Source organism: Podarcis melisellensis, assembly GCF_964234715.1.
Source record: "Podarcis melisellensis genome assembly, chromosome: 5".
Classification (NCBI taxonomy): Eukaryota; Metazoa; Chordata; class Lepidosauria; order Squamata; family Lacertidae; genus Podarcis; species Podarcis melisellensis.
In genome coordinates, this window is record NC_138537.1 from 38,402,030 (window position 1) to 38,426,178 (window position 24,149).

General features: G+C 43.7%; 1 protein-coding gene across 1 annotated transcript in view; it reads left to right on the forward strand.

Moving 5' to 3' along the window:
- The window catches only part of DGKG (diacylglycerol kinase gamma), a 110,810-nt gene that overhangs the window by 71,592 nt on the left and 15,069 nt on the right, over positions 1 to 24,149 (forward strand). Inside the window, 3 exon segments of the mRNA XM_081910365.1 lie at positions 2,680 to 2,744; positions 14,150 to 14,240; positions 23,626 to 23,827. Coding sequence (XP_081766491.1) covers positions 2,680 to 2,744; positions 14,150 to 14,240; positions 23,626 to 23,827 — 358 coding nt within the window.

Consider the following 24,149-nt stretch of genomic DNA (forward strand, 5'->3'; position numbering starts at 1 on the left):
CCTGAAATTTAACTACCTGAATTTCTATTCTACCCAGTTAAGAATTCTGTGTAACTTAATGGATTGCATGCTCCTTGCCTGATTGAAGTTGATCCAATGAAAGATATCACTTTACCTGTGTTGTAGGGTTGCTAAGAAGCTCCCCACAACAGCTGCCTCATTTTAGTGTTCTGACATGGTGGGAGAAACAGCTGATTAAAAAAAAAAGCACTGAAGCATTTGTTTAAAAACAGTCTCATGTTATATTGAGGTTCCATTTATAAGTGATTGATTGTCATAAATGTGTTACAAACATGGCCAGTATGTCTTAAAAATGGCTATAATTGAAGTGCTGACCTTTTAGATTCCAAAGTCCATGCTTAATATTGCATTAAATAATTTTAAATTGTCTTAACACTTTGCAGATCTTTAAGGAAAGTTACTTTTGTGTAACTTGTGGCACAATTTCCATAGTGCATTATAGTCAATTGCAGGGTGCTAGCAGGTCAATGAAAGTAAATTGGAGGGATTTGGTGCTACGAAATCTCATTGCTGACAAGGTGCCTTTAAATATTACCACTGACGATGACAAGCCATTTCACCTCTGAGTCCAAGCTGCCACATGCTGCTTCCCATCTTTGCCCCCTTTATTTTTGGGCTGTGAGAAATGTGGGCCAGCAGCAGCTATATCACTAACAGGAAGTTTTGGATTACAAATAGATCAGGCCATGGGCTTGCAAAGTCCCTGAGACTAGTGACACCTCTGCACCCCATCACTGAGATGTGGATGATGAACAGCCTGCTAATCCCTGGATGGAGTAAAGCACATTCCTTGGGCTATCTGAACCCAGAGAGACTGCAAGAGGGGCCCTTGTGTTACTATTTGTGACCTCTGTTTATGTATGTGTGCATTATGTGGCCATTCAAAAACTACTTGAGGTTTATGTCTGCTCAAATGCAGCAGACAACCATGATAGATAAGTGGGATAACAAGTTTTCCGCTAACTAAAGAAGGCTTAAGCTAGGTCATTTCATAGAGGCCTGTTTTGATGCATTCTTTGTTGATTTATTATGCTGATCAGGGCTTCTGATGATCTTCTAAAAATGATTATGTTAATATTCTAAGGGTACAAAGGAGATTACAGTGAATAATATGCCTAGACAAAATGGATTCTTGTGCTTTCAAAAGCTGTCATTCTAAGGGTCTGCTACAATTCTTTGCCTGCATCTTAAAAACTCAAGCTGGGGTTGCCTCCATACAGTCAATATTTTGCAGGGGAGATTCAAGTACCGTATTTTTCGCCCTATAGGATGCACCGTCCCATAAGGCGCACCTAGTTTTTTTTGGGGGGGGGAATAAAGGGGAAAAAATTATTTTTCCCCCCAGGCGTGGGGCTGGGGCAGGGGAGGCCCGAGCTTCCCCCAACCCCAGCCCCCAAACAGGCAGCTCTCTGCAAGCTGTGGGAGCCCAGCGCTGGCTCCCGCTGCTTGCTGAGAGGTCCGTGAAGCCTGGACGTGCTGATCTCAGGGCGTGCAGGCTTCGGCATGCAGGCAACTCTCCGCAAGCAGCGGGAGCACTCCTGCTGCTTGCGGAGAGATACGCGAAGCCTGGAGAGAGAGCGGGGTCGGTGCGCACGGCCCCTCTCGCTCTCCAGGCTTCAGCGAAAGCCTGCATTCGCCCCATAAGACGCACACACATTTCCCCTTCATTTTTGGAGGGGAAAAAATGTGTCCTATAGGGCAAAAAATACGGTACATACTGGAAATTTACTTTTGTGCAATTAAAGTGTATCAAACCACTCTGTGACCCTGATGCAACAAATCCACGATTTTTATTTTTCTAAGGGATTCTATGATTCTATTAATGTTGGCAGTTAGGAAAGTGACAGGGAAAACACACTAAAAAGTTTGGGATGAATGAATGAATGATGCATAAACACCACACAAACAAAGTAGAATGATTGCTCATTGTCACATAAGTGCCAAGCAAACAATTCAGAAGAAATTCTCAATAAAGACTAGTCACAAGTCTTGTGCAAGCAAATCAGAATGCATATCCAGTAAACAGGTCCTCTGAAACAGCTCTCCGAAGCATGGGAAAAGTGGCAAGAGTACACAAGGATTCATAATGTTGAATTAACCAGATGTCCCTTTACCTTTACTTTTTAACTCTGTCACGAATAACTTTAGGAGGTGCTTTGGGAAGCCCTAGCATGACCTCTGAGTACTCGGAAACAGAGAAATGTTGTATTTCCCATAGTGTTCCTGTTTCATAACTTTAAAAAAGTAACTTTAAAATCAGTTACAGTGGTACCTCGAGTTACAAACGCTTCAGGTTACAAACGCTTCAGGTTACAAACTCTGCTAACCTGGAAGAGTTACCTCAAGTTGAAAACTTTGCCCCAGGATGAGAACGGAAATCATGTGCTGGCGGCAAAGCAGCAGCAAGAGGCCCCATTAGTGAAAGCACGCCTCTAGTTAAGAACAGTTTCAGGTTAAGAACGGACCTCCGGAACAAATTAAGTTTGTAACCAGAGGTACCACTGTATAAGGTCTGTTCCCCACAAAAACTGAAAGCACAATTTATGGGTGAAAAGTGCTAATTGTGCAGTTTTGTGGGACACCTGAATCAATGAAACTGTCTTCAGTATTTGGAAGGCCTCATTGACTAATTCCCCGCCCCCCCATCTCTCTTTATAGGATGCATCCATTGCACACAGATTCCACATGATGAGGGAAAAACATCCGGAAAAGTTTAATAGCAGGTAAATATTTTTCCCCTTCTCCACTGTCATTGTAGTGCTGAAGAAGGCAGTGTTCAGTAACTTTATGATGGAATTAATGCCATTTGTTTACATTGGATGATCTTCAACTATGGTTTACTTAAGAGTAGGCCCTCTGAAATTAATGGATCTAACTTAGTGGGTCTATTCTGAGTAAGTCTAAGGTGGTATTCAGCTATTGTGTATTGCTTGGAATTTTCCTGAGTTGGGGAGAGGATGGGTGGTACTTCTGCTCTGTGTTTGTCTGAGTTGGTGATATGGTGTAATGGGATGCAACAGATCTTGGTAGGAAGCCACCACCTGACTCTGTTCTGTTCACCTGCTGGATGGCTAAAGAACCTGGCACGCTGGCCAAACATTTCCCCAGGAATATCTGTATGACAGTATCTGACCCCTGTAAGCCTAGGGTAGCCATCCTACTTAGGGACACCTCCATGATTTTAACAGCTGAATGGGAGGAAGGAATCAACAGGTGATGCTTTGCCCAGCATGGAAATAGCAATTTCTGTGGGGTGCAGCTGTCAAAGATAACCCACACATAAGCTGAAGTTTGCCCACATTGTTCTCTCACCAATTTCTGTAACAGGCAAGGATGAAGTGCAGCCAGTAAAGGCTTCCACATATGAACAAAGCAAGGGATACTGATGGTTCCTTTATGTTGTTTCACACCTTGTAGTAGGCATGACTTTTCCTGTGCTTCTTATTTGGTACTTAAATATGGGAGGCCAACATGTACTCATTATATATATTTGTGTGTGTGTGTGTGTGTGTGTGTGTACGCACACACACATGCATGTCACAGTGCAATGAAACCATGAACAAACCTTTTACCAGTACAAAACCACATGTTGATTAATATTTGGTAGGGTAGCTGGGTGTCTAGTAATATGTTCCTGAGGTGGGATCCAGCCCATGAGCCACCAGTTGGCCTTCACTGGTGTCGAGTATGATGGCTAAGGGATGGTCCTCATAGAAGCAGAGTTGGAAGGGATCCTGAGGAGCATCTAGTCCAACCCCTGCAGCAGAGAAATCTTTCCTCTTTTTTTGTTCGTATCAGCCCATAAGTAAGCGAGGTATCAGTCAAAAGGTATTTTAGCAAGGCAAAGGTAAATAATCTACTTCACTCATCTCTGTAAAACAAACATGTATTAGCATTTCTGTCTCTCCACTCCCTCAGGAACAGAGCCATTCACTGAGAAGGAATGTCCAAATAATGGCCATCTAGGACAATGCAAATATTATTTGAGGATTCATATATAAATCTGTATTACCTGGCCATCTCTGTTTGAGCCCTTCTCTTTATCTTTAACTCAACTGTAACTTGGTGGTTTGCTTTTTGTTTGTTTTTACCTGAAACTGTAACTGAAGAAACTCATTTCCCTCTGTACAGCAGTTAATTACGTCAGCCTCATGGCATGCAGTCCTGAGGCAATGTGGCCTATACCATTGTAGGATTTGCAACTATTACTATTTGCAGCTCTTTATACTTTAATTTCTGCATAGAAAGCTGCTAGAGCTTGGCTGTAAACCCAGTGCTATTCATTCACACTTCATAATTACATAGAAATTCCAGGGCCAGCAGGAACAGGCTATCAAGGCAAGGCACAACATCAGGTTAGAACTAGCTCACATTTCACTTGCAGTTCATAAAAAAATGGTCCTGGCTTGCAGTTCACAAAAACGGGAGACTTGTCACTAATGGCCTGTGCAGGAGACATTCAGAGAATTACTCCTAGCATTCTTGTGTTCATAGATTCCTTAGAACTTTAACACTCCTCCAACCACACTCCAAGCTTAAAGTGAAAATCTCTCTTATCCTCTAAAATGTACCCCAGGGATAAAATCGCTAATATGGAATGAGAAACCTAAGAATGACGTAATGCTTTAATGTATCCCCTTTTCTTCTAACAGTTCACACAACTGCTCTGCCCCCCTTCACTGATGTTTAGCTCAGCTGTATATGTTCAGATGGTAGCCAGGTTGAATCATTTGGTACCTGCGCAAACATCAGGTTGGTGCATGCGCTCAGAAACCTTCCTGATGAGCTGAGCAATGCCATGATTTGCTTGTCACAAATTACCGTACGTGGTGCTGTCCAAACTAGAGAAAGAAGCAGCTGCCTATATGTGGAGTGATTGCATGAACGCACACTTAGATGATGAAGAATAAATAGGGAAATTGTACAGCTATCTCACACATAATAACATAAATAATGTCAAGTCCGTTACATTTCTGGTCTGTGTACATCTCATATAGTTCCTTGTGGGTTAATGTTGAAACCCATAGCATGCATTAGTTCAGACACAGGGTCTTCCAAGTGAACCTATGAACAAAGTAATATGGGGAAAGTTGATGGATATGAGAAACAGTTGAAGAATCTGGGCTTCAGGTGCTATCAGACGGGCCATCACATAGTCAAAGACTTGGACCACATTCACACCATACATTTAAAGCACTGTGATACTACTTTAAACAACCATGGCTTCCCCCCCAAAATGCTAGGAGCTGTAATTTGTTAAGGGTGCTGAGAGTTGTTAGAAGACCTCACAAAACTACAATTCCCAGAGTGGTTTAACAATCAGACCTCCTTCACAGAGAACTTACCTTTCAGCCAGTGCTATTTTTCTAGAAAAAGAGGTGCCAAAGCTCACCATGAACTTTCCTCTTGTTCTCTTAGAATGGCAATGGCGCCCACCTGAAAGGTGCTGGAGCTGAGCTATGGCTGGAAAAAAAGCCACTACTTTCAACTCTCCTCCTTTCCCCCCACTGCAGTCTATAACTGGAAGTTCTGCTTTCTGCAGAAATCCATATTCAACAACCTTTTAAAAATGATTTAATATAGACAACATCATTTCTTCTGAGTGTTAGTTTTCCTTTAAGAAGGTTTTTTTTTTCATTACTGCACACATCCCTGCCAATAGCATAGCTGTGTCATTAGACTCCTTGCAGATGGGTTCATTTCCCATTAATACTAATGGCAAAATGTTACATTTTTGCTTTGGCATGTTTGGCATATGTACACTGCTTCTAGGAAACTTAAGAACGGGTACCAGAATCATAGCCTGAAATGCCAGCTAAGTGCTTATGCACCTGAGTGTTTCTTGGCCCATGCTATTACTTCTCTCTCTCTCTCTCTCTCTCTCTCTCTCTCTCTCTCTCTCTCTCTCTCTCTCTCTCTTTCTTCCCTCCCATCCAAAAATACTTGGTCTTCATCCAGTTTCCTGATCCTCTTGTGAAGCCATCCTCCATGGAGAGCAACCCAATCAACATCTCTACTTGCCATTTAGTTTGCTATGCCTTCCCACCTCTTATTAGTGGTTTATTTTGGTTAACCATGGATTTCCTCTCCAGGACCTGTGGACATGCATTTCTAACCAACTGTCTACACAGCTTTGGCCCAGCAGCAATCTGGGAACTTACAGAGCAGCTCTGAGGAAGGATGGGGCATTAGGTATAAAAACAGCCTGAGAGTATCTCATAGTTTTCAAACAGTGTTTGAAATCCTGGGGTTCTCTGCAGGTTTTTCAAGAATTCCTCACAGGGGAAACATAGCTCTGCTGTTGGACTTTGCTTGCAGAAGGTCCCAGGTAATAGCTTTGAGAAAGAGACCCCCTGCCCAATTGGAGTAAGGAAAACTGGACTAAATGGACCACCTGGTGGATGATTTGGCTCAGTATAACGCAGCTCTATCTATCCTCCGTGTGTGGATAAACTTCCTTAAAAGTTTGCTGGTCCACTGCAACTAATCTGTTCCTGCAGTCTTCAACTAAGTGTGCATGGATGCATTCTCATTTCATGAAAGAAAACAAAAGGCTCAAGAGTCCCAGGCAATGCTCTGCATCATGTTCTGACTCAATATTCTAGAGCCTTTTAAGAGTCTCAGCATTTGTGTGTTAAGGGTGTGTGGTTGTGCACACATCTGGCCTTGACTGGTTTGGGTCTGATCACCCCATCCACTGCCTAGAATGCAACTCCCCACAGCTATCCACAGAGGTAATACAGCCACCAGGCCAAAAAAGATTTTTCACCCCTGGCCTAGGCCATGCCCCTGAACCTTCTGTAATGCATGTAGAAAGTTTCACTAGTAGTCTACTTCATCCAGAGTCCTGCATCTGACAGACAAGCTTTGGACATTTAAGAGAAAATGCATAAAGGAAGGTCTGCTTGACTTTCAAACGCTTGTGGCGAGATGTGTGTGAGTACCTTGACACTTGCTGAACCCATCTTGTGCACTGCTTCCAAATGAATTTGTGAGCAGAGCTTAGTAAAGGTAAAGGTAAAGGTGCCCCTGCCCGTACGGGCCAGTCTTGACAGACTCTAGGGTTGTGCGCTCATCTCACTCTAGAGGCCGGGAGCCAGTGCTGTCCGCAGACACTTCTGGGTCACGTGGCCAGCGTGACGAAGCTGCATCTGGCGAGCCAGCGCAGCACACGGAACGCTGTTTACCTTCCCGCTGGTAAGCGGTCCCTATTTATCTACTTGCACCCGGAGGTGCTTTCGATCTTGACAAAATAGTTAGGCTAAGCCTTAAATGGCTTCTTTAAGTTTGAAAGCAGACAATGGAAGAGGGTGGTTCCTCCAGAGCCAACACAGTTTGAAAGAGGAATTGCTGCACGTTTTGTTGACTCGTCCATTTTTGCCTCTGGTAAACAGGTTTTGACATTTTTGTATTTTTTTTAAAAAAAAAAACAAACCTGCAAATCTTCACCAGACATGGCAGCGGAAGAATAGAAATGGCTGTGTACATGATTAAGGTTAATGGGAGTTGTAGTCCAAGCCATATGGAGGATGCCAGGTTAGGGGAGGCTGGTAATGTACAGAAGCCTTTATAAACCCCTTTCAAGTCAGGCAATGGTTTTCTGGATGTTTTCTCCAGCCTAAAATAGCACAAAATGCCTGTTTGTGCTATGCAAACACATTCTGACAATTGTTCCATTGGACAGAAAGGATGCAGGCTGTGGCTTTACTTTCTCACATGAATTCAAACCCAAGCCTTCTCTCTTCAAGAAAGCTCCAAGTAGACAACGCTTTTATATACTGCTTAGAGGTTTTACTACGATCCAACGGTATAGAAATTTGGTTAAATTAAATAAAAAATCCAAAAGGCAAGAACGTGTGTTTGTTTTGTTTTTTAGGAAGGAGCAGTGCACCACACAATGCGAAGAAGAGTATTTAGCAAGGAACCTAGTGAGATGCACCATACCTCTGAGCTGCCTTATTTAGTTCTGGAGATGTTTTTACACCTACAGGTGGCCGGGAGTGGAACAGCTGCTGTTTCTGTCTTTACAGCATTACAGCAGTCCTTAAACCTTTGAAAGATTTCTGGGGACTGAGTAAGAATTTTGGTACAGGGAATGAAGCTCAGACATGAACACACTTCCTGTAAACAATCTCTATTAGGTTACCATGGTCTTAGGACTGCACTGGAGTCATCTTAGGCTAGAGAGGTGCCATCAGACATGCAATTAAAAAGAGAGAGGAAGTCCTCAGGCGCTGGGGTGAGAGTAACAATGCAAAGCATATTGGGATGAAGAGGACTCTCCTTTCAGCCCACACCATTTTGCTGCCTGAGGCAGAGCAGCAAATCCCTCTCCTCCAAAGTCAAGCTGCATAAAACCCAGGGCTCTTTAAGGTATTCTGCAATGCGAGGCAAAAAGTTGCCTGAGAACCCTAACACATACACATACCCCATCAGTAAAAATATAATAACAAACTAAATAACAATTTTCTGCCTATTATGGAATCCAAAATCAGCCACCTGTGGTAGGGCTGGCCCTGTTTCATTCTCTAGATTGTCTGCTGCTAACCCCTATCTTCTGATTCTCTTCCCCCTCCTGTTTTTTTTTTTTTTTTAAATCCTTCAATCCCAAGCACTGGATGTAGATGGAAGCCAGCTCCACAGCCCAGTCTTAAACAGCATGGTCACTACTGATTATAACACAGTATGTTTATTGTAGGAGGGATGCTGTTCATGCATCCAGTGTTTTGACCAAGTCCTCATAATGTCATTGGCATAAAAATGCCAGCCAGTACCCTCTACCCCAGTGATTTAATCTGGAGTGGAAATCCAATCTGTTTAAAAACAACTACTACTACTATTACTACTACTTGTTATAAATGACCTGAATATCTGAATGGCTCATTTGCAACATTAAGCTCTCCTGTGTGGAAATAAGCTTTCTCAACATTCCTTGGGGGCCCCTCCAGACTAGAATTTTATTCTGTACTGTATGTATTTTGCAACGTGTTCTTTATAGGGTTGCCATAGTTCAAAAAGTAAATCTGGACACAAAAGTTGTTCAGGTTTTTTTGCGAAATCTAAAAAAAACCCCATGCGTTTTCAAGCAAGGAGGGCTAAATACCAGCCATGTTGGGACATATGGCAACCCTGTCTTTATAGTGCAATGTTCTACTTCCGTTTGTTGTGCGATGCTTCCCAAATATTACCACATAGTTGTTCAGAGTTTAGCAGAAATGAAACAAGAAACCAGAACATTTGCAGTAAAAAAAAAAGTTTTGGGATTTCAGTGGGAAATTATGGGATATGCACTGATGTAAACTGAAGCCATGTGACCACCCCAATACTTTTGGAGGTGTAAATAGCTTTGAAAGCATGATTGCTTTCAAACCTAATCTGGAGTGGGGGCAAGGGAGTGGATGTGCTTATGGGTTGCCCTTCACAGAATTAGAGAGAAGACTTTGTGGACTCAGCATCTGGAAGGCCACAGGTTCTTCAACTCTAATCTCAGATCTGAAAGTCCCTCCTTTACATTAGGATCTCCCTGCTTCAGTCTAGGAACAGCAAAGGACCAGAACTGTATGATTACTCCACGTCCAACAGTTAAACCCCTGGGTTCCCAAGAGACGGTTTGCAGCTGAAGTCTGTTGTCTTTGGGTGAAGACAGCAGGCGATAAGGGCTATCGGGAGTGTAAGCAGGAAATAACATTCATTGTCCTGCTCCACATCTTACTGATAAGCTGAAGAGCAGTGGTCAAGGGTCAGAGGCAACATGTACCAAGCTGATCACACACTCTTATACTGACACACTTTGCTTTGCTATAATAGCCCTTTCCATATGTAGCCAAGGGCATTGTTAAGGGCTCAAGCCATGGGCATTTTGTAATGAAGCCCAGATCGTCGGCTACTTCCCCACTGCTTTTTAAAAAACTTTGACTTAAAGGTGGCTGAGAACCCTGCAAAATGCAGTGCTGGTGCAGACACACTGCATCTTAACTGCCCAGAGTCATATCTGCATTAGCATATGCAAACTTAATGGAAATCTGTGTCATAGGTCTGTACTTAGCAACCCCTCTGCATGTAGCGGTTGAGAAACTAAAGCCTCCGATAAACTAAAGCCTCTGGTTCTAAGAATCTGCAAGGTTGTCTGCCTTGCAAGATGCAGGATATAGTCTCAAGCACTAATGTCTGAAACTTGATTCTAAAAATGTCAGCTGTTCTGTGCACAGAGCACATTTCTGAGACATGTCGCATGATTGTGGAGAAATACCTGAAAATGTTTTGGTCGGTTCCTCTGAGACTGGGCACAGCTCCCAAGAATCGGGGACTAGGAAGCCATCACTCAGCACAGCTCTTAAGTGAGTGCTTCATCAGCCACACCCTCCTTCCACTTATTGCTTTTAGGCTTTTCCCCCTAGTCTCTCCTGAGCACTTCCTCCCCTGCAAAAATAAAAATAAAAAAATGATGGGGATGAAAAAGTATAAAATCTGCAAAGTTTTTTTAACAAGCCGCAGTTCAAAATTATGCACACTTTATTCAGACATGCATAATTGCCTCTTCAAAAAATTAACCGTGCAATTTTTGAATCTCTGACGACAACTCTAACAATGTCAGGATGAGGCGCGTAGCAGGGTGAAAATAAATACTGCCTGACATGTGTGTTTGCATTTAGTAAATCAACCTGTCTTCTCTGCCTTTTCTTTCTCGACTGAACGTGGGCGGGTTTCTCATCCACCCCACACCTCCTTACATTTTGCTGTTCTGCTCTTATTTGCCAGTGAGACTATGGCTTCACTGTAGTCCTCATTTAGAGAATCTAGGGGGAGGGTGGGTCTTAGGTTGGTTGTTCAACTCAGAGCCCCTGAACCTCTCAGGCCTTGCAGTTATTTGTGAGGAAACTGGCACAATCACTCAGAAATTCCTCCTAAGCAAATACCACTGAAGTGACTGAAAATAATGTAATATCCCAATTCCTTTTCACGTAGTTACTTTATTTGGTTGATTTGGAGTTTGGTGGGGTTGCTGTTTTAAAAAAAGATTGCTTTTTATTTAAAAATGCTCAAGGGAACATATATCAAATAAAAGCAGCAACAAATACAAAGGACACTGTACACATCCCATTCAGTTGGTTGGGCCCATTCCCAATGCATTATCCCTATTATTGGGGCAGGAACTAATTTCAGCTAAACATATAAAGTGTACACAAATGTTTGCTCTGTGTCCCAAAATTACAGCTGTTTCAGGTTGAGTCTGAGTGTATTCATTGAGTTATCTAAGGATATTTTACACTTAAAGTAGCAGTAGGGAACTTCTGCCCACCTTGCAATGTTGTTGGACTGCAGTGCCCATCAATCCTATCCAGCATAGCCAATGATGAGGGATGATGGGAGTTGTGATTCAGCGACATCTGAAGGGCAGCAAGTTCCCTATCCTTGAGCAGGTGCCTTATTTTGCAGTGCTGAGGCGACTCTTAGAAACTTCCAAGAAGATTCCATTGCTTTCCCTGTTGCCAAAGAGTTGGTGCTGCTGAAGCAAGGGTTTGGAGTCCTGCTCAATTCTGTAGCCAGGTGTTGTTACAAAGACAAAAAAATGTAGTCACTCCCCTATCCCTTCCTCAAAGACACTTCTCTTCTCCTCTCTCGCATTAGCTTTGTTCTGCTGACTCCTGTTTAATCAGCTAGCTGTTCTAAACATGGCAGCATTGATTGTTCTCGCATTCTGTGCATGAGAACCATGATTATCCAGCAAGGACACAGAGGCACTGTTCTTCTGGTTGTTATTGCATTTAGCGTTCGTGATTTCAATCCCTTTCTCCAGGACCAAATTGTCCCTGCAAGGATCAGCGAGGTTCCCACACAGTTTTATTAGCACAAGAAATCAGGTAAGCCTGATCTCTGTCCCCAAAGGCTCTTAGGTCAATCAAAAGGCTAGTGCAGGGCAATAATCTTTTGCCAGTTTTAGTTGAAATTTTGGATCTTTCGCAGTGGAGAGCCATAGCGATCATCAAACTAACTGGGCCACGTTTATTATGAAGAAGTGAATGGTAGAGAGTACAAAAGTGCACATTTGTTCCATGGCTTTAGCCCTCTTGCCGGGACCTCCTTGCAAACATTTTGCACAAATCTGAAATTAGGCAAAATTTTCAGAATTTTAATTGGTTTTATGAGTTTCAGCAATTGAGATTCTCCTTTGAAAATTTCCCTTTTTTGCTTATACTTCTTAAAATAAAATATCAACATGAAGCCTTGTTGATGACTTTGGGGTTCATCCACACTTATCTTTGTTCCTCGCTTTCTAAGCAAAGGTCTGTGGTTTCCAGGTCTATGTCTGAGCATGGTTTTGTGTGTGTGTCCCAAAGCTTTTCCAGGGGAAATTTGTGTTTTACTGCTAAATCAGAGCAAATGGCAATCCGTAGAAAACCCAATTGCTGTTTGGTTCAATTCAGCAGTAAAATGTGGGGCAATCTCTCTCTCTCTCTCTCTCTCTCTCTCTCTCTCTCTCTCACTCTCTCTCTCTCTCTCTCTCTCTCACACACACACACACACCATGCTTGGACACGGACCAGGAGAGCCCAGATCTTTGCCTAGAGACGCAGAGCAAAGCTAAGTGTGTATGAGCCCATAAAAGCAATAATGTTAAGTATCAGCTTAACCTTGAGCTCTTAAGAAGGTATGTACTGCCTGCTGTTATTGCACCTGCTGTCTTAATTACCCCACAAAGGAGGTGGACCATGCCACCATTCCATGGTTGTGGTGCAAAACTCGCATTGGGTTCCAGGACAAAGCTTTGCATGACCCTCACAGGAACCTCAAATTGCTGTATTCTACCATCATAGACAACAGCCAAGGAACTAAGGAGCTGTTTTCCCTGAGTCTCTTGCGCGTGCACACAAGGAAAGGAAGCTGCTGATACTGACCCATTATTATTGCTCCTGGTACATTTGCAGTGTTTAAAGTCATGTGCATAAAAGCTCAAGTTTTTCGCAAACATAGCAAGGTGCCACATGGAAAGCTGTCTTTGTGGTATTTCTCATGTTTCCAGCCTGGCACCCAGCTCCAACCAGCTTTGAGTGGGTGACTCTTGGTAGTTTCCCAGAGAGTTGCCATCTTCCTTGGGATGATCAGTGTTTAGCGTGAAAAGCATGCAGTTTTTACCATTTTACTGCATGCAGTCTGGATGGCATCCCCTGATGTTTCATGATGCTTCTGTTTCAGGAATAATGCCTTTCTCTCCCCCCCAACATGAGATACGCTACATTCGTATAATCTAGGAAAATCTGACTCTTCTTTCTGGTAGCACTGAGAAGGCAGTCAGAGAATGCCTGTGGAGGATGATAAGCAATACCTTCCCTTTCACCAAGGCCATTTTGCACACACAAACAAACACAAAATACATTAGAGGCTGACATTCTTCCCACTACACCAGTCCAGGTCACATGTGATCATCTACCTCCCCCACTTTTTAAGTGGCAATAATCACATCACCAAGCTTACTCTCCTTTCGAAATTTCTCCCCCCCCCCCACACACACCCTTCATGAAAAACAGAGAAATGCATTGTTTGCATTTATTTTGTTTTATTCTTTGAGGATTATGGACACCTCATCACCTCCTCTATGCTTACAGGAGCCCAACAGCAGTGTGGCTGTCTCTCTACAGCAAGGTGATTCCCCCTGCTACCTATTCTGGGTGGATTACAGTACAGAGAGATCTCACTGGTCCCAGTCTTTCAACTAGGATTTGCAAATTTATTGTCCAAACACAGATATTTTTGAGTAAGCCTGGATAAGCACTCCAAATTTTTATTTCTGCGGAGCCTTGGTACTCCCTCTGTGTAATGGTTTAAAAATGCCCCCGTGAATTTAGTCTTGGATCTCTTCCCGTCTCCTGCATTTCACCAGACCACCCTGCACAAAAGATTATGGTGCCGGCTGAGAATTCAATCGCACAATGGCCCTAATTTTATGGGAGGCAAAAGATGTTCTTTTCTAGCTGTTTCCAGTGACAGTGTGGTAGTTCTCTGCATGCAGACATTTGCAGTAGATATGGTGCTCAGTGACTGCTGGAGAGGAACAGTATGTTCGGAAAAGGAGACGATGGAGGGGATCTCTCCTTCTGTAATGCCCCCCTCTCTTTGTTCTCTCTGTCAGAATGAAGAATAAACTTTGGTATTTTGAATTTGGCACAACGGAAACCTTTGCCGCCACCTGCAAGAAGCTCCACGACTATGTAGAGATTGAGGTGAGTTTCCAGGGATCCTCAAATTGCCGCTTCTACTGGAGACTGTTGTCCAGGTGATTGCAGTGCCTCTTTGTTGCCCAGGATGTGGGTAATTCTTAATGCTAATACAAGCTTCCCTTCCGGGGCCCCGTTTCCATTAAGCTGATCCTACACCTGTCACACACAAGCTGCTAGGAATACTCCTTAATGGGGTTTACTCTATGTAGCAGCTGTAACGTTGAAGAGTACCGTGGAGCTCCTGCTGCCACCACCTTGAACCGTTTCCAGGAGTTATGACATGGCAGGAATGATGTAGGGATCAGCTTTCAGAGTCACTATAAATTCACTGCTTCCGGAGGAGTAACCGTGTTAGTTGGTTGCAACAAAAGCGATGAAGGGCCCTAAAAACTGATGGGTATATACTGTATTATGGCTTCACCATTCACAGACTAGACTGCAGTTCATCAGATGCCGTGAGTGTTATAGCTATGAATTTAGAGGAAAGGGGGGACATGTAAAAAGTCAGGTCAAGTGGCAATGAACTGGAAAAGGTAGAGTCTGTGTCACTCCAAATTAAGGGTTATCCACACTTACCTTTTGCCCCACACTTTCCAGTCACAAGTCCACACTTAAAAGCTCTTTGTCTGAGCATTTTGAAGGGGGTTCTTTTGCCCTGGAGCTTTCCCTGCAAAAAGCCGCTCTTTAGTGCGTAATAGGTGCAAACGTCAATTTGGGGTTTCCACGGATTGACGTCTGTTCAAATTGAGCTTTAAAGAGCAGATTTTTGTGGGGAAAGGTTGATTGGACATGCAGTTTTAAAGCGTGCACTGTGCCTGGAAAGAACAGAGAAAAGAGAAATGTTAAATGTGGGTATATCCTAAGTGGCCATTCACAACACCAATATTTTGTGATAACACTTCCACTGTAGCATTTCTTGGCTAATTAACACTAATAGCAGGAAAGAAACCCATTGTCCTTTCATGCCCAAAGCAGGTATGGATCAAATCCATTAGGCAACCATAAGCTTTGCAGGCAATTAAGACTTGCCCACAGTGGAGATCTTCCAAGATCTGAGATGCTGAGTCAAGGTACCTATTATTTAGCACCTGTTCTGCTCCCATGCTGGTTTCCTGATAATCTGTGTAATAGACAAGGGGGGGGGGAGGATTTATACAAGTGGCTAAATCCAAACTACAAAGGGATCTGCTTCCTGTATTTCCAAACAAGCCCTTGTACTATTAGTCAATGCTGAGAGTATTTTTGATAGGCAAATAACATCAGCGACAGAGCTCCAAATTTGATTGAACTTTCCCCCCCAGATTATAAGAAATAATAAAGACTGCAATGTTTAATCAATTCAATCAACTGGCTGGTTAGATCAATAGATTAAAATGTTAATTGGCTAAAATGGTGCCACTGTTTAACTGGGTAGCGGGGTTGGGGAGTTCCCAACATACTATGAATATATAAAGGTAAAGGTACCCCTGCGCGTACGGGTCAGTCTTGCCAGACTCTAGGGTTGTGCGCTCATCTCACTCTAGAGGCTGGGAGCCAGCGCTGTCCGCAGACACTTCCTGGTCACGTGGCCAGCGTGACAAGCTGCATCTGGCGAGCCAGCGCAGCACACGGAACGCCGTTTACCTTCCCGCTGGTAAGCGGTCCCTATTTATCTACTTGCACCCGGAGGTGCTTTCAAACTGCTAGGTTGGCAGGCGCTGGGACTGAACGACGGGAGCGCACCCTCCGTGGGGATTTGAACCGCCGACCATGCGATCGGCAAGTCCTAGGCGCTGAGGTTTTACCCACAGCGCCACCCGCACCCCCAAGAAATAATAAAGACTCCAATGTTTAATCAATTTACTCAACTGGCTGGTTAGATCAATAGATTAAAATGTTAACTGGCTAAAACGGTGCTACTGTTTAACTGGGTAGCGGGGGGGGGGGCCGTTCCCAACGTACTATGAATATATAGTTAGATGCATATGAAAACTGCAGGTGTTGTCCCATTTTAAAAGAGGCATTCTCCCATACACAAAGGAATGCCTCTTCTATTGTAATGTCTGCTATGATATGTAAGTGCATCACCTAAAAACAAGGAAAGCATGTTGCTGCATTCAGAAAGTATTTGGCCCAAACACAAAACAAATGTGTTAATCAGCTAAAACTTTGATCTTATATATTTTATTTAACCAGCCGTAGTAATAACTGAAGAACAGGTTTGTTGTATGCATTTTTTCTAAATATCATGGCAGAAGTTTCAAAACATCTTGTAGCACCTTAAAGGCTTGGCCATTTATGGTGTCATAAGGAAAGTGACGAGAAAAAGCACTGGGAAGGGTGGAACAACACTTGCTTGACTCAGTGCCGTAGAACCTCTCAACAAGCAAATCAGAATGAATGTTCAGTCAGAAGCCGATGGTGTCTAACCTCCCTGCACACTTTGTGCGAGCAAATCAGGATGAATGCTCAAATAAATAGGTTGTCAGGAAATGACCAGATTAAAAGAAAGTCTGGTACATTCTTTTAATCTCCACTGTGCTTCTGAATGCAGTGAAGAGGGGAGGCTAAGAGGCAGGTACATTTTGCCTCTTTCTTCCAAACATGGATCCACAGCCCAGGAGAGAGTCAAGAGAAAAGTTCCCAGGAAAGCTTTGCCTAAGGGACATTACTGGAGGGCCACTTCCTCCCCCCCCCCCAGGGTTTATGACTTCCACAGCCTTCCTGAAAACAATCCCCATCTTATTGCTAATTGGAGCTGGAATCCTGCTTCGGGCTCACAGTTACAGATATGAGCAAGACTTTGGACTAAAACACATTCAGATCCAGCTAACAATAAATATCCTGTTGCCCTTCATTGTTCAATGTGTAAACAGAAGCTTTCTTTTTCTGCAAACAGCCAGAAGTTCAGTCCAGCCTATCCTTTCGTGACATTGCCATCCACTGCTAATTTGGGTGCACGGGGACAGTTTCTTTGCCGTGGAGGAAGCTCCTCAGATACCAAAGGCAGCAGTTCTGTGAAAAGAAAAGCAGCCATAGACACTAAGCAGCATTTTAAAAGTGCATACACATCACTGAGGGATCCTCCTTCAAGTGTATTTGTTGGTCCCAGCATCTGGGCTCTTGCCATCTCTGAAGTCAGTTGGAGGAGAGCAGAATTTAGCCTCTTCCCCTCCTCCTTACAGCTGTACTTCAGAGCTTGGCTGGAAGTGTGTGTGTGTGTGTGTACACCCCGTGTTTGCATACAGCAATCTTTGGGCTAGATGGAAACAGCCTTTAATTAGAGAGGAGTGTGAACAGCTTGCCAGGGGTTGCTAAGAGCCCTGTCATTTTACACTCTCTTTTTCTTTTCTTTTCTTTTTTACACAGTTTGTATTGGGGCTTTGGGGAGGTGTGTGTTTTCTGTAAACTTCCTCCTTTCCCCATCGGTGGATAAATGAACCTTTCATTAGTTATTCATTAAAGCTAGAACGCAGAAACGTCAGCTGGCACAAAAACCTTGCCCTGGCGATGGAGTGTTTTGCAAATGACTCCCCCTGTCCAACACAACAGAAGATGGCCTCCTGTCAAAAGCTATGCTCAGAACTAGGTTGCGTGGCAGTGCTTTTAAAGGCATCAGGGAAGCGCCACCTGTTTTGAAGGCTTGCCCCATGATCCTCGGAGGAAGGGCTGTTGATCACTGGTGGAGCAGCTGGTGGAGTACGTGCTGAAGGTCCCAGGTGTAGACAAATTCATGGAGGAAAAGGCTATCCATGGCTGCTAGTCATAATGATCAGAGACAGCACTGGGAAACAGCAGCAGGAGAGCACAGCTGCACTCATGTCCTGCCTCTGGGCTTCCCAGAGGCATCTTGTTCACCAGTGTAGGAAGAAGGATGCCAACTAGATAACCCACTAGGGTTCTTTTTGCATCCTTCCCTCCACCGTTGTGTACATAGCCCTGTCTGTTCTAGCCTTGCTAATATTCAAGTATTGTTTGCAGAGCAGGGAGGTGCCAGCCTAGATTAACTCTGTGTATATGTGCAGCTTTTGGGAATTCAGTGCACTGGATGAGGTAAAGGTGAGGACATGGGTGGCGCTGTGGTCTAAACCACTGAGCCTCTGGGGCTTGCCAATCGGAAGGTCGACGATTTGAATCCTCGCAACGGGGTGAGAGCTCCCGTTGCTCTGTCCCAGCTCCTGCCAACCTACCAGTTTGAAAGCACGCCAGTGCAAGTAGAAAAATAGGTACCGCTGTGGCTATGATTGCCATACATTTGGAATTTCCCAGACATATCCAGAATAGAAGAAGAGGAGTTTGGATATGATATCCAGCTTTATCACTACCGTAAGGAGTCTCAAAGCAGCTAACATTCTCCTTTCCCTTCGTCCCCCACAACAAACACTTTGTGAGGTGAGTGGGGCTGAGAGACTTCAAAGAAGTGTGACTAGCCCAAGGTCACCCTGCAGCTGCATGTGGAGGAGCGGGGAAGCAAACCCGGTTCACCAGATTACGAGTCCACCGCTCTTAACCACTACACCACACTGGCTGTAGTCAGAACTGTACTGTAGTCGGAAGCTGTGTCCAGGCAGAAATCAGTAAAATGTCTGGGAAAATATGGACTTATGGCAACTTTGGGCAAAACTAAAAAAAAAAAGCAGCTCATCAATTTTGCCCCCCCCCCAAAAAAAGCTCAACTATTTTTGTGTCTGGATTTTCACTGTGGCAGGAAGGTAAATGGCATTTCTGTGCACTCTGGCACTCGTCACAGTGTTCCATTGTGCCAGAAGCAGTTTAGTCATGCTGGCCACATGACCCGGAAAGCTGTCTGTGGACAAAAGCCGGCTCCCTCGGCCTAAAAGCAAAGATGAGCACCACACCCCATAGTCGAATTCGATTGGACTTAACAGTCCAGGGGTCCTTTCCCTTTTACTTTACTACACTGGGTGAGCATATCCAGATCATCTCAAAAGCCCCATGTGGACATGCTCTACTGCTGATTGCTGGGTTGTTGTTGCCCTTTTCCTTCTCCCTCAATTTCTCACTCTACAACTCCCTTTTTTCCTTTCAGCCTTGGTAGGGGCTTTATAATAAGCATGCTTTTTATAAAGCACAAAACTTATGTGCAGTTGGACCTGAGCCATCCCCAACACATCAAGTGTCTGGGTCCCACTCATCTGGACACTTCTCCTGACCTTCCCTTCTAGTAATTGTATCTCTGATCTGTTTAGTAACAGGGTGCAAAAAAAACGAAACACCCTGCAGGATTCCACAGCTTCCCTAGGGAACTTTTTCCCCATTGTCCAACATTACTTAAAATTTAGGGAGGGGTGCTTTACTGGTTTGGTTTTTAAGTGAACGCTACTATTACCTCCTACGTCCTGCACACCCAGTACATCTATAAAATAAGTGCAGCCGAAAATAGCATTTGCCTTTCTTTTCCAGGCATTGACTGCTGAGATTGTATTCCGTTTGTGAATCACTACAACTCCTTCTCATCTGTGCTGGATCCTAGCAGGCTTATCCTCCAGTGGTGGCTGGTGACCATTGGGATTGGTAGGGTGGGACGCAGAGAGCCCAACATTAGGCAGAGTCACGGCCAATCGCAAGGCTGAGCCAACTAATTCTAGTTTTGTCGCCATCCTTCTCCTTTCTGAGTTCTAAAAAGGGCAACACTGAGACTTAAGGCTTATCCACACCAAGAGGCTTTGCCTTTGCCCTTCCACTTTCACCCAGCAAACCCACTTTTTATCACTAAATTGAAGCCAGTATCAATTCAGAGAAAACCCAGTTGACGTTTGCTCTGATTCAGCGGTAAACAGAACGTTTTCCTAGGGGGAAAGTGGCAAGGAAAGCGGAAATGTGGGTGAGAGCTAAAGGGATTAAGCAGGCAGGTCATGCCACTCTCTGGACTGGTTGTAAGTAAGAAGGACAGAAGTTGGGGGCTGGCTAAGGGCAGGCTGAGGTTGGTGGGGCAGAAACCCCCCTTGCCCAAATACTGTTACTCTCACATTTGGGATATGTATGCTATGTACATTGCCATTTACTTTCATGCTGTTTTATGTTGCTTAACGGTCATTTTGAATCATTATAAGAAAGATAGGCACATTTAATGACCTCATCTGAGCCCTAAAACTAGTGAGACAGCAACCCAGGTCAGAAGTTGCACTAATTCAAAAGACCAGCAGCTCTTTAGGAACCAGGGATTCCTGTCACCTGGTATCAAAACAACTCACTCTTCAATCACAGCACTGACTCTTTGGGTAAAAGCAGTGAAGGGTAGAAGCAGCCAGGCAAGCTTATCTCACAGAAATATGTTAGAAGGGTATCTGCACATTTTGCTTCCCAGCGTTCTTTCAGGATGGTGTGATAATTAATTTTCAAAGGAAAGCTCAGAATCTGGGGACTTTGCTGGCTGTGGGCCCATTACATCAGTACCCAGTTGTCAAAATTTTCTGACATATTCCAGTGGCCTCCTAACAGTTTTAAGAATTGCCAAATAATATTGCCCATCACCAGACTTCTGAATTTAATCAAGAACACATGTTACTGTTTAAAATGGCAGACTTAGTACTTACACCTGGGCAGACGCAGATACCTTTTGTTTCAAAGTTCGTCCTCCTAAAATGCTAAAAAAATTATCAGACAGTTTCAAAATTTCCTAAATTCTGATATTTGCTTAAACTTGCAAAATCATGCTTAAGGAAAGCAGGAGTTCCAGTTCTTTAGAAACCATGTTAGTAAGTGGGGAGACTTTAAGCTAAGCATTCAGGGGGAAATTACTTTCAGAACAAGGAGGCAATAAAATACTTCATAAAGAGGCATTCCAGACACAAGAAGGGCAGATATTGAGGAATAGTATATAGGAAGCCTTAGAAGTTGCCCTTTCCAGCTGCAGTGAGGTATGGAAGATGCCCTATCCTGCAGCTCCATCCCATCCTCAGAATTGGTACCTTTGATTCTTCTTTGGGGTTGCTTCTCTGCAAGCCAGCTGGCCTAGGGGGAAAAATACAAAGCTGTCTTTCAATTGAATGGTTGTCTTTGACTATTTTGTTTAACACAATGCAAAAAGGGATTCATGGCTGAGAATTGAAGTCAGATGTGGAATATACAAACAGCAAATCTTGCCAGAAGCTTTTGGGGCAATATGCAGTGAGCAGTGCCCAGCTGGTGCTTGGCCTTAGCCCCAGAACCTGTTTTCCGTCCCATGGCTGAGTCATGGGGCATGGGAAGTAATAAAGACAATAACACTTTTGATGATGTGCAAAGTAACCATCACTCACCCAAACGATCACAATAGGATCTGCAAGAAAAGTTTCAAGGTCTGTTGTTATAACCTCCACACAGACTTGGGTGCTAACACTTGTCACGGTGTGATATACCGCAGTTTTTGCTCTATAAGACTCACTTTTTCCCTCCTAAAAAGTAAGGGGAAATGTGTGTGCGACTTATGGAGCAAATGCAGGCTGTGCAGCTATCCCAGAAGCCAGAACAGCAAGAGGGATTGCTGCTTTCACTGCACAGCGATCCCTCTTGCCATTCTGGCTTCTGAGATTTAGAATATTTTTTTTTCTTGTTTTCCTCTTCCAAAAACTAGGTGCACCTTGTGGTCTGGTGCGTCTTAGAGAGTGAAAAATACAGTATGTTCTGAGACAGAAAAAGACTTATTGATTACATACAAGGATTCTACTTACCCAGCCAAATTATTTGAGCCTTTTTCAGGTTCTGTACTAATGTACATCAGTAAAATGGGAAAGGCACCTAGATGTAATGCTTGTGGAAATAGATAGCCCTCATTTCCCACTCTCAGGGCTGCAAAGTGTTAATCCGGTGGCATGAAAGCAACAGTTTGCCCTCCCTCTGGCTCCAGGCATCTGTCATGAGCACAGTGAAATGACAGTTTTGTTTTGGAAATTGGCATCAGTAACGGTATAGACTCCTGGAAATAAAGTTGGTTTTTTCCCCAGCTGCAAATGTCTACTTCCAGTCTCCCTGCCAACAGCCTGTCAGCTGCCCCTTCTCAAAGAGGCCATTGTACCACACTGGCACAGAGACAGAGCACGGTTAAAGAGGGAAACATTCTCTCTGCCCATTGGATGCTCGTTCCTCTGCTGTGTGAATATATGGCATCTGTATCACGTTCTGTGGCTGCCAGACCTTTGCTTACCCAGCAGCACAGAGAAGGTTCAATCATAATATTCCCGTGAAAAACAACAGAACCAAGTTTAACTGTTGGCAATCATTGTTCCTTCTGAACTGAAGCAGTGACCCTATTGCTGTTTATCTACCTTGTATTTAGACCTGCTTTTTTAAACATAGCTTTCTGTTGATGTCTGGGTCTGTTGCTCCTGTGATGACTAGCATTTCTAGCAAGCTTCTTGAGTCAATTAAAAAAAACTGTTCAAGCCTCCCTCCCCTTTTATAAAAGGTGATGCAAGTACTGTATATTTTGCTCAATTTTTGGAGGATATTGTAGGGTCATTCGTCCCTGGAAGTATCCTTTAAGGCTATGTTGAGAGAGGGTATCTGGAAGCAAATGTGTTGGTGATTTGCCACTTTAACTGTCACAACTTTAAGTGAGGTGAGTTTATCTGTTGTTGAAAGCATTTTAGTTACCTTATCAGAATAATTTTGCCATCAGGCTTTGCCACTTCACTAGCAGACATCACACCAAGGAGTATCTTTCATGCATTTTGCATCAGATGCACCAGCTGCACACCCAGCCTCTTGCTGCCGTTATCTTTGCATAATCTTCAAAATTAATTTCTGTAGATATCTTACATGGGGCGGCCTTGTAATGTTGCCCATAAGGCTTTTGCAGGTTCAGAATGCTGGGACTTGCCTCCATGTAGGAAAGAGGAATTGAGAACATATTCAGCCTGTTTTATGTCAACTGTACTTGGTTCATGTTTGTTTCTGGGCCCAATTCAAGCTACTGGTTCTCTCCCTTGAAATCCCTCGTGGCCTTTCTCTTCGGAGAATGCCTCTCTCTACATATGCACACATACACCTCTCCACTTGTTCTAATCTTTCAGCAAGGCCCCATGCAGGATAGGTCCTTTCAGTAAATGCACAAAAACAGCTGTAAAAAAAAGTGTGCAGAGTTGTTTTCCTAGCGCCCTTGAGATTTTGGAGTGCACTTCTAAGTCATCGCTCAGCTTTCGGCAGGAGGGAGAATTCAATGCCTTTCTGTTTCAGAAAGCTTTCCACAGTCTTAGAATGATACTCTTGATTGTGCATTAATGCTGTGATGTGTTTTGATAAAGGTGGTGTTTTATTGGCTCCTTGGCAGTTAGAAGTCACCTTGGATTTTTAGGAAAGTGGGATAGAAGTGTTAAAATAAATACATAACAATGCAGTGCATTGATGCAGGGCATTCTATGCCTCACAATAGCTTCCTTTATCTTTGTCTCCCACCATTACCTGCCAGTGTGATGGAACAGTTCTGGATCTGAGTAGCACTTCACTGGAAGGTATCGCAGTCCTCAACATTCCCAGCATGTATGGCGGCTCCAATCTCTGGGGGGAGACCAAGAAACAACGCAGCTATAACCGGATGAGCAAGAAGGTACCTGAAAAGTTACAATCCTCAGTGGTTACTGATGCCAAGGAGCTCAAGTTCTGTGTTCAAGGTAAGGGCATTTATTGTTATGATTGCAATAGGATGAGTGGATGGGTAGCTACAGACATTTTAAGAACTGGCCTTCTGCAGCTGCTGCTGCCCCATGTGTAATCCATACTCAAAAAACTTGCCAGTTTTGAAGGGCCAAAAAGATGTGTTGTGGCTCTCAGCTCAGTGAAAGTGATGGGCACGCAGTGCTTTTTTCCTTTAAAAATGTTTAGGGGTACTCTCATTTTCCTACTCATATTGAAATACTGCCCCACAATGAGGCCAAATTTAAGATTCACCCCTGCTTCCCCCCAGAAAAAAAGCACTGTGGGCATGTATGCATA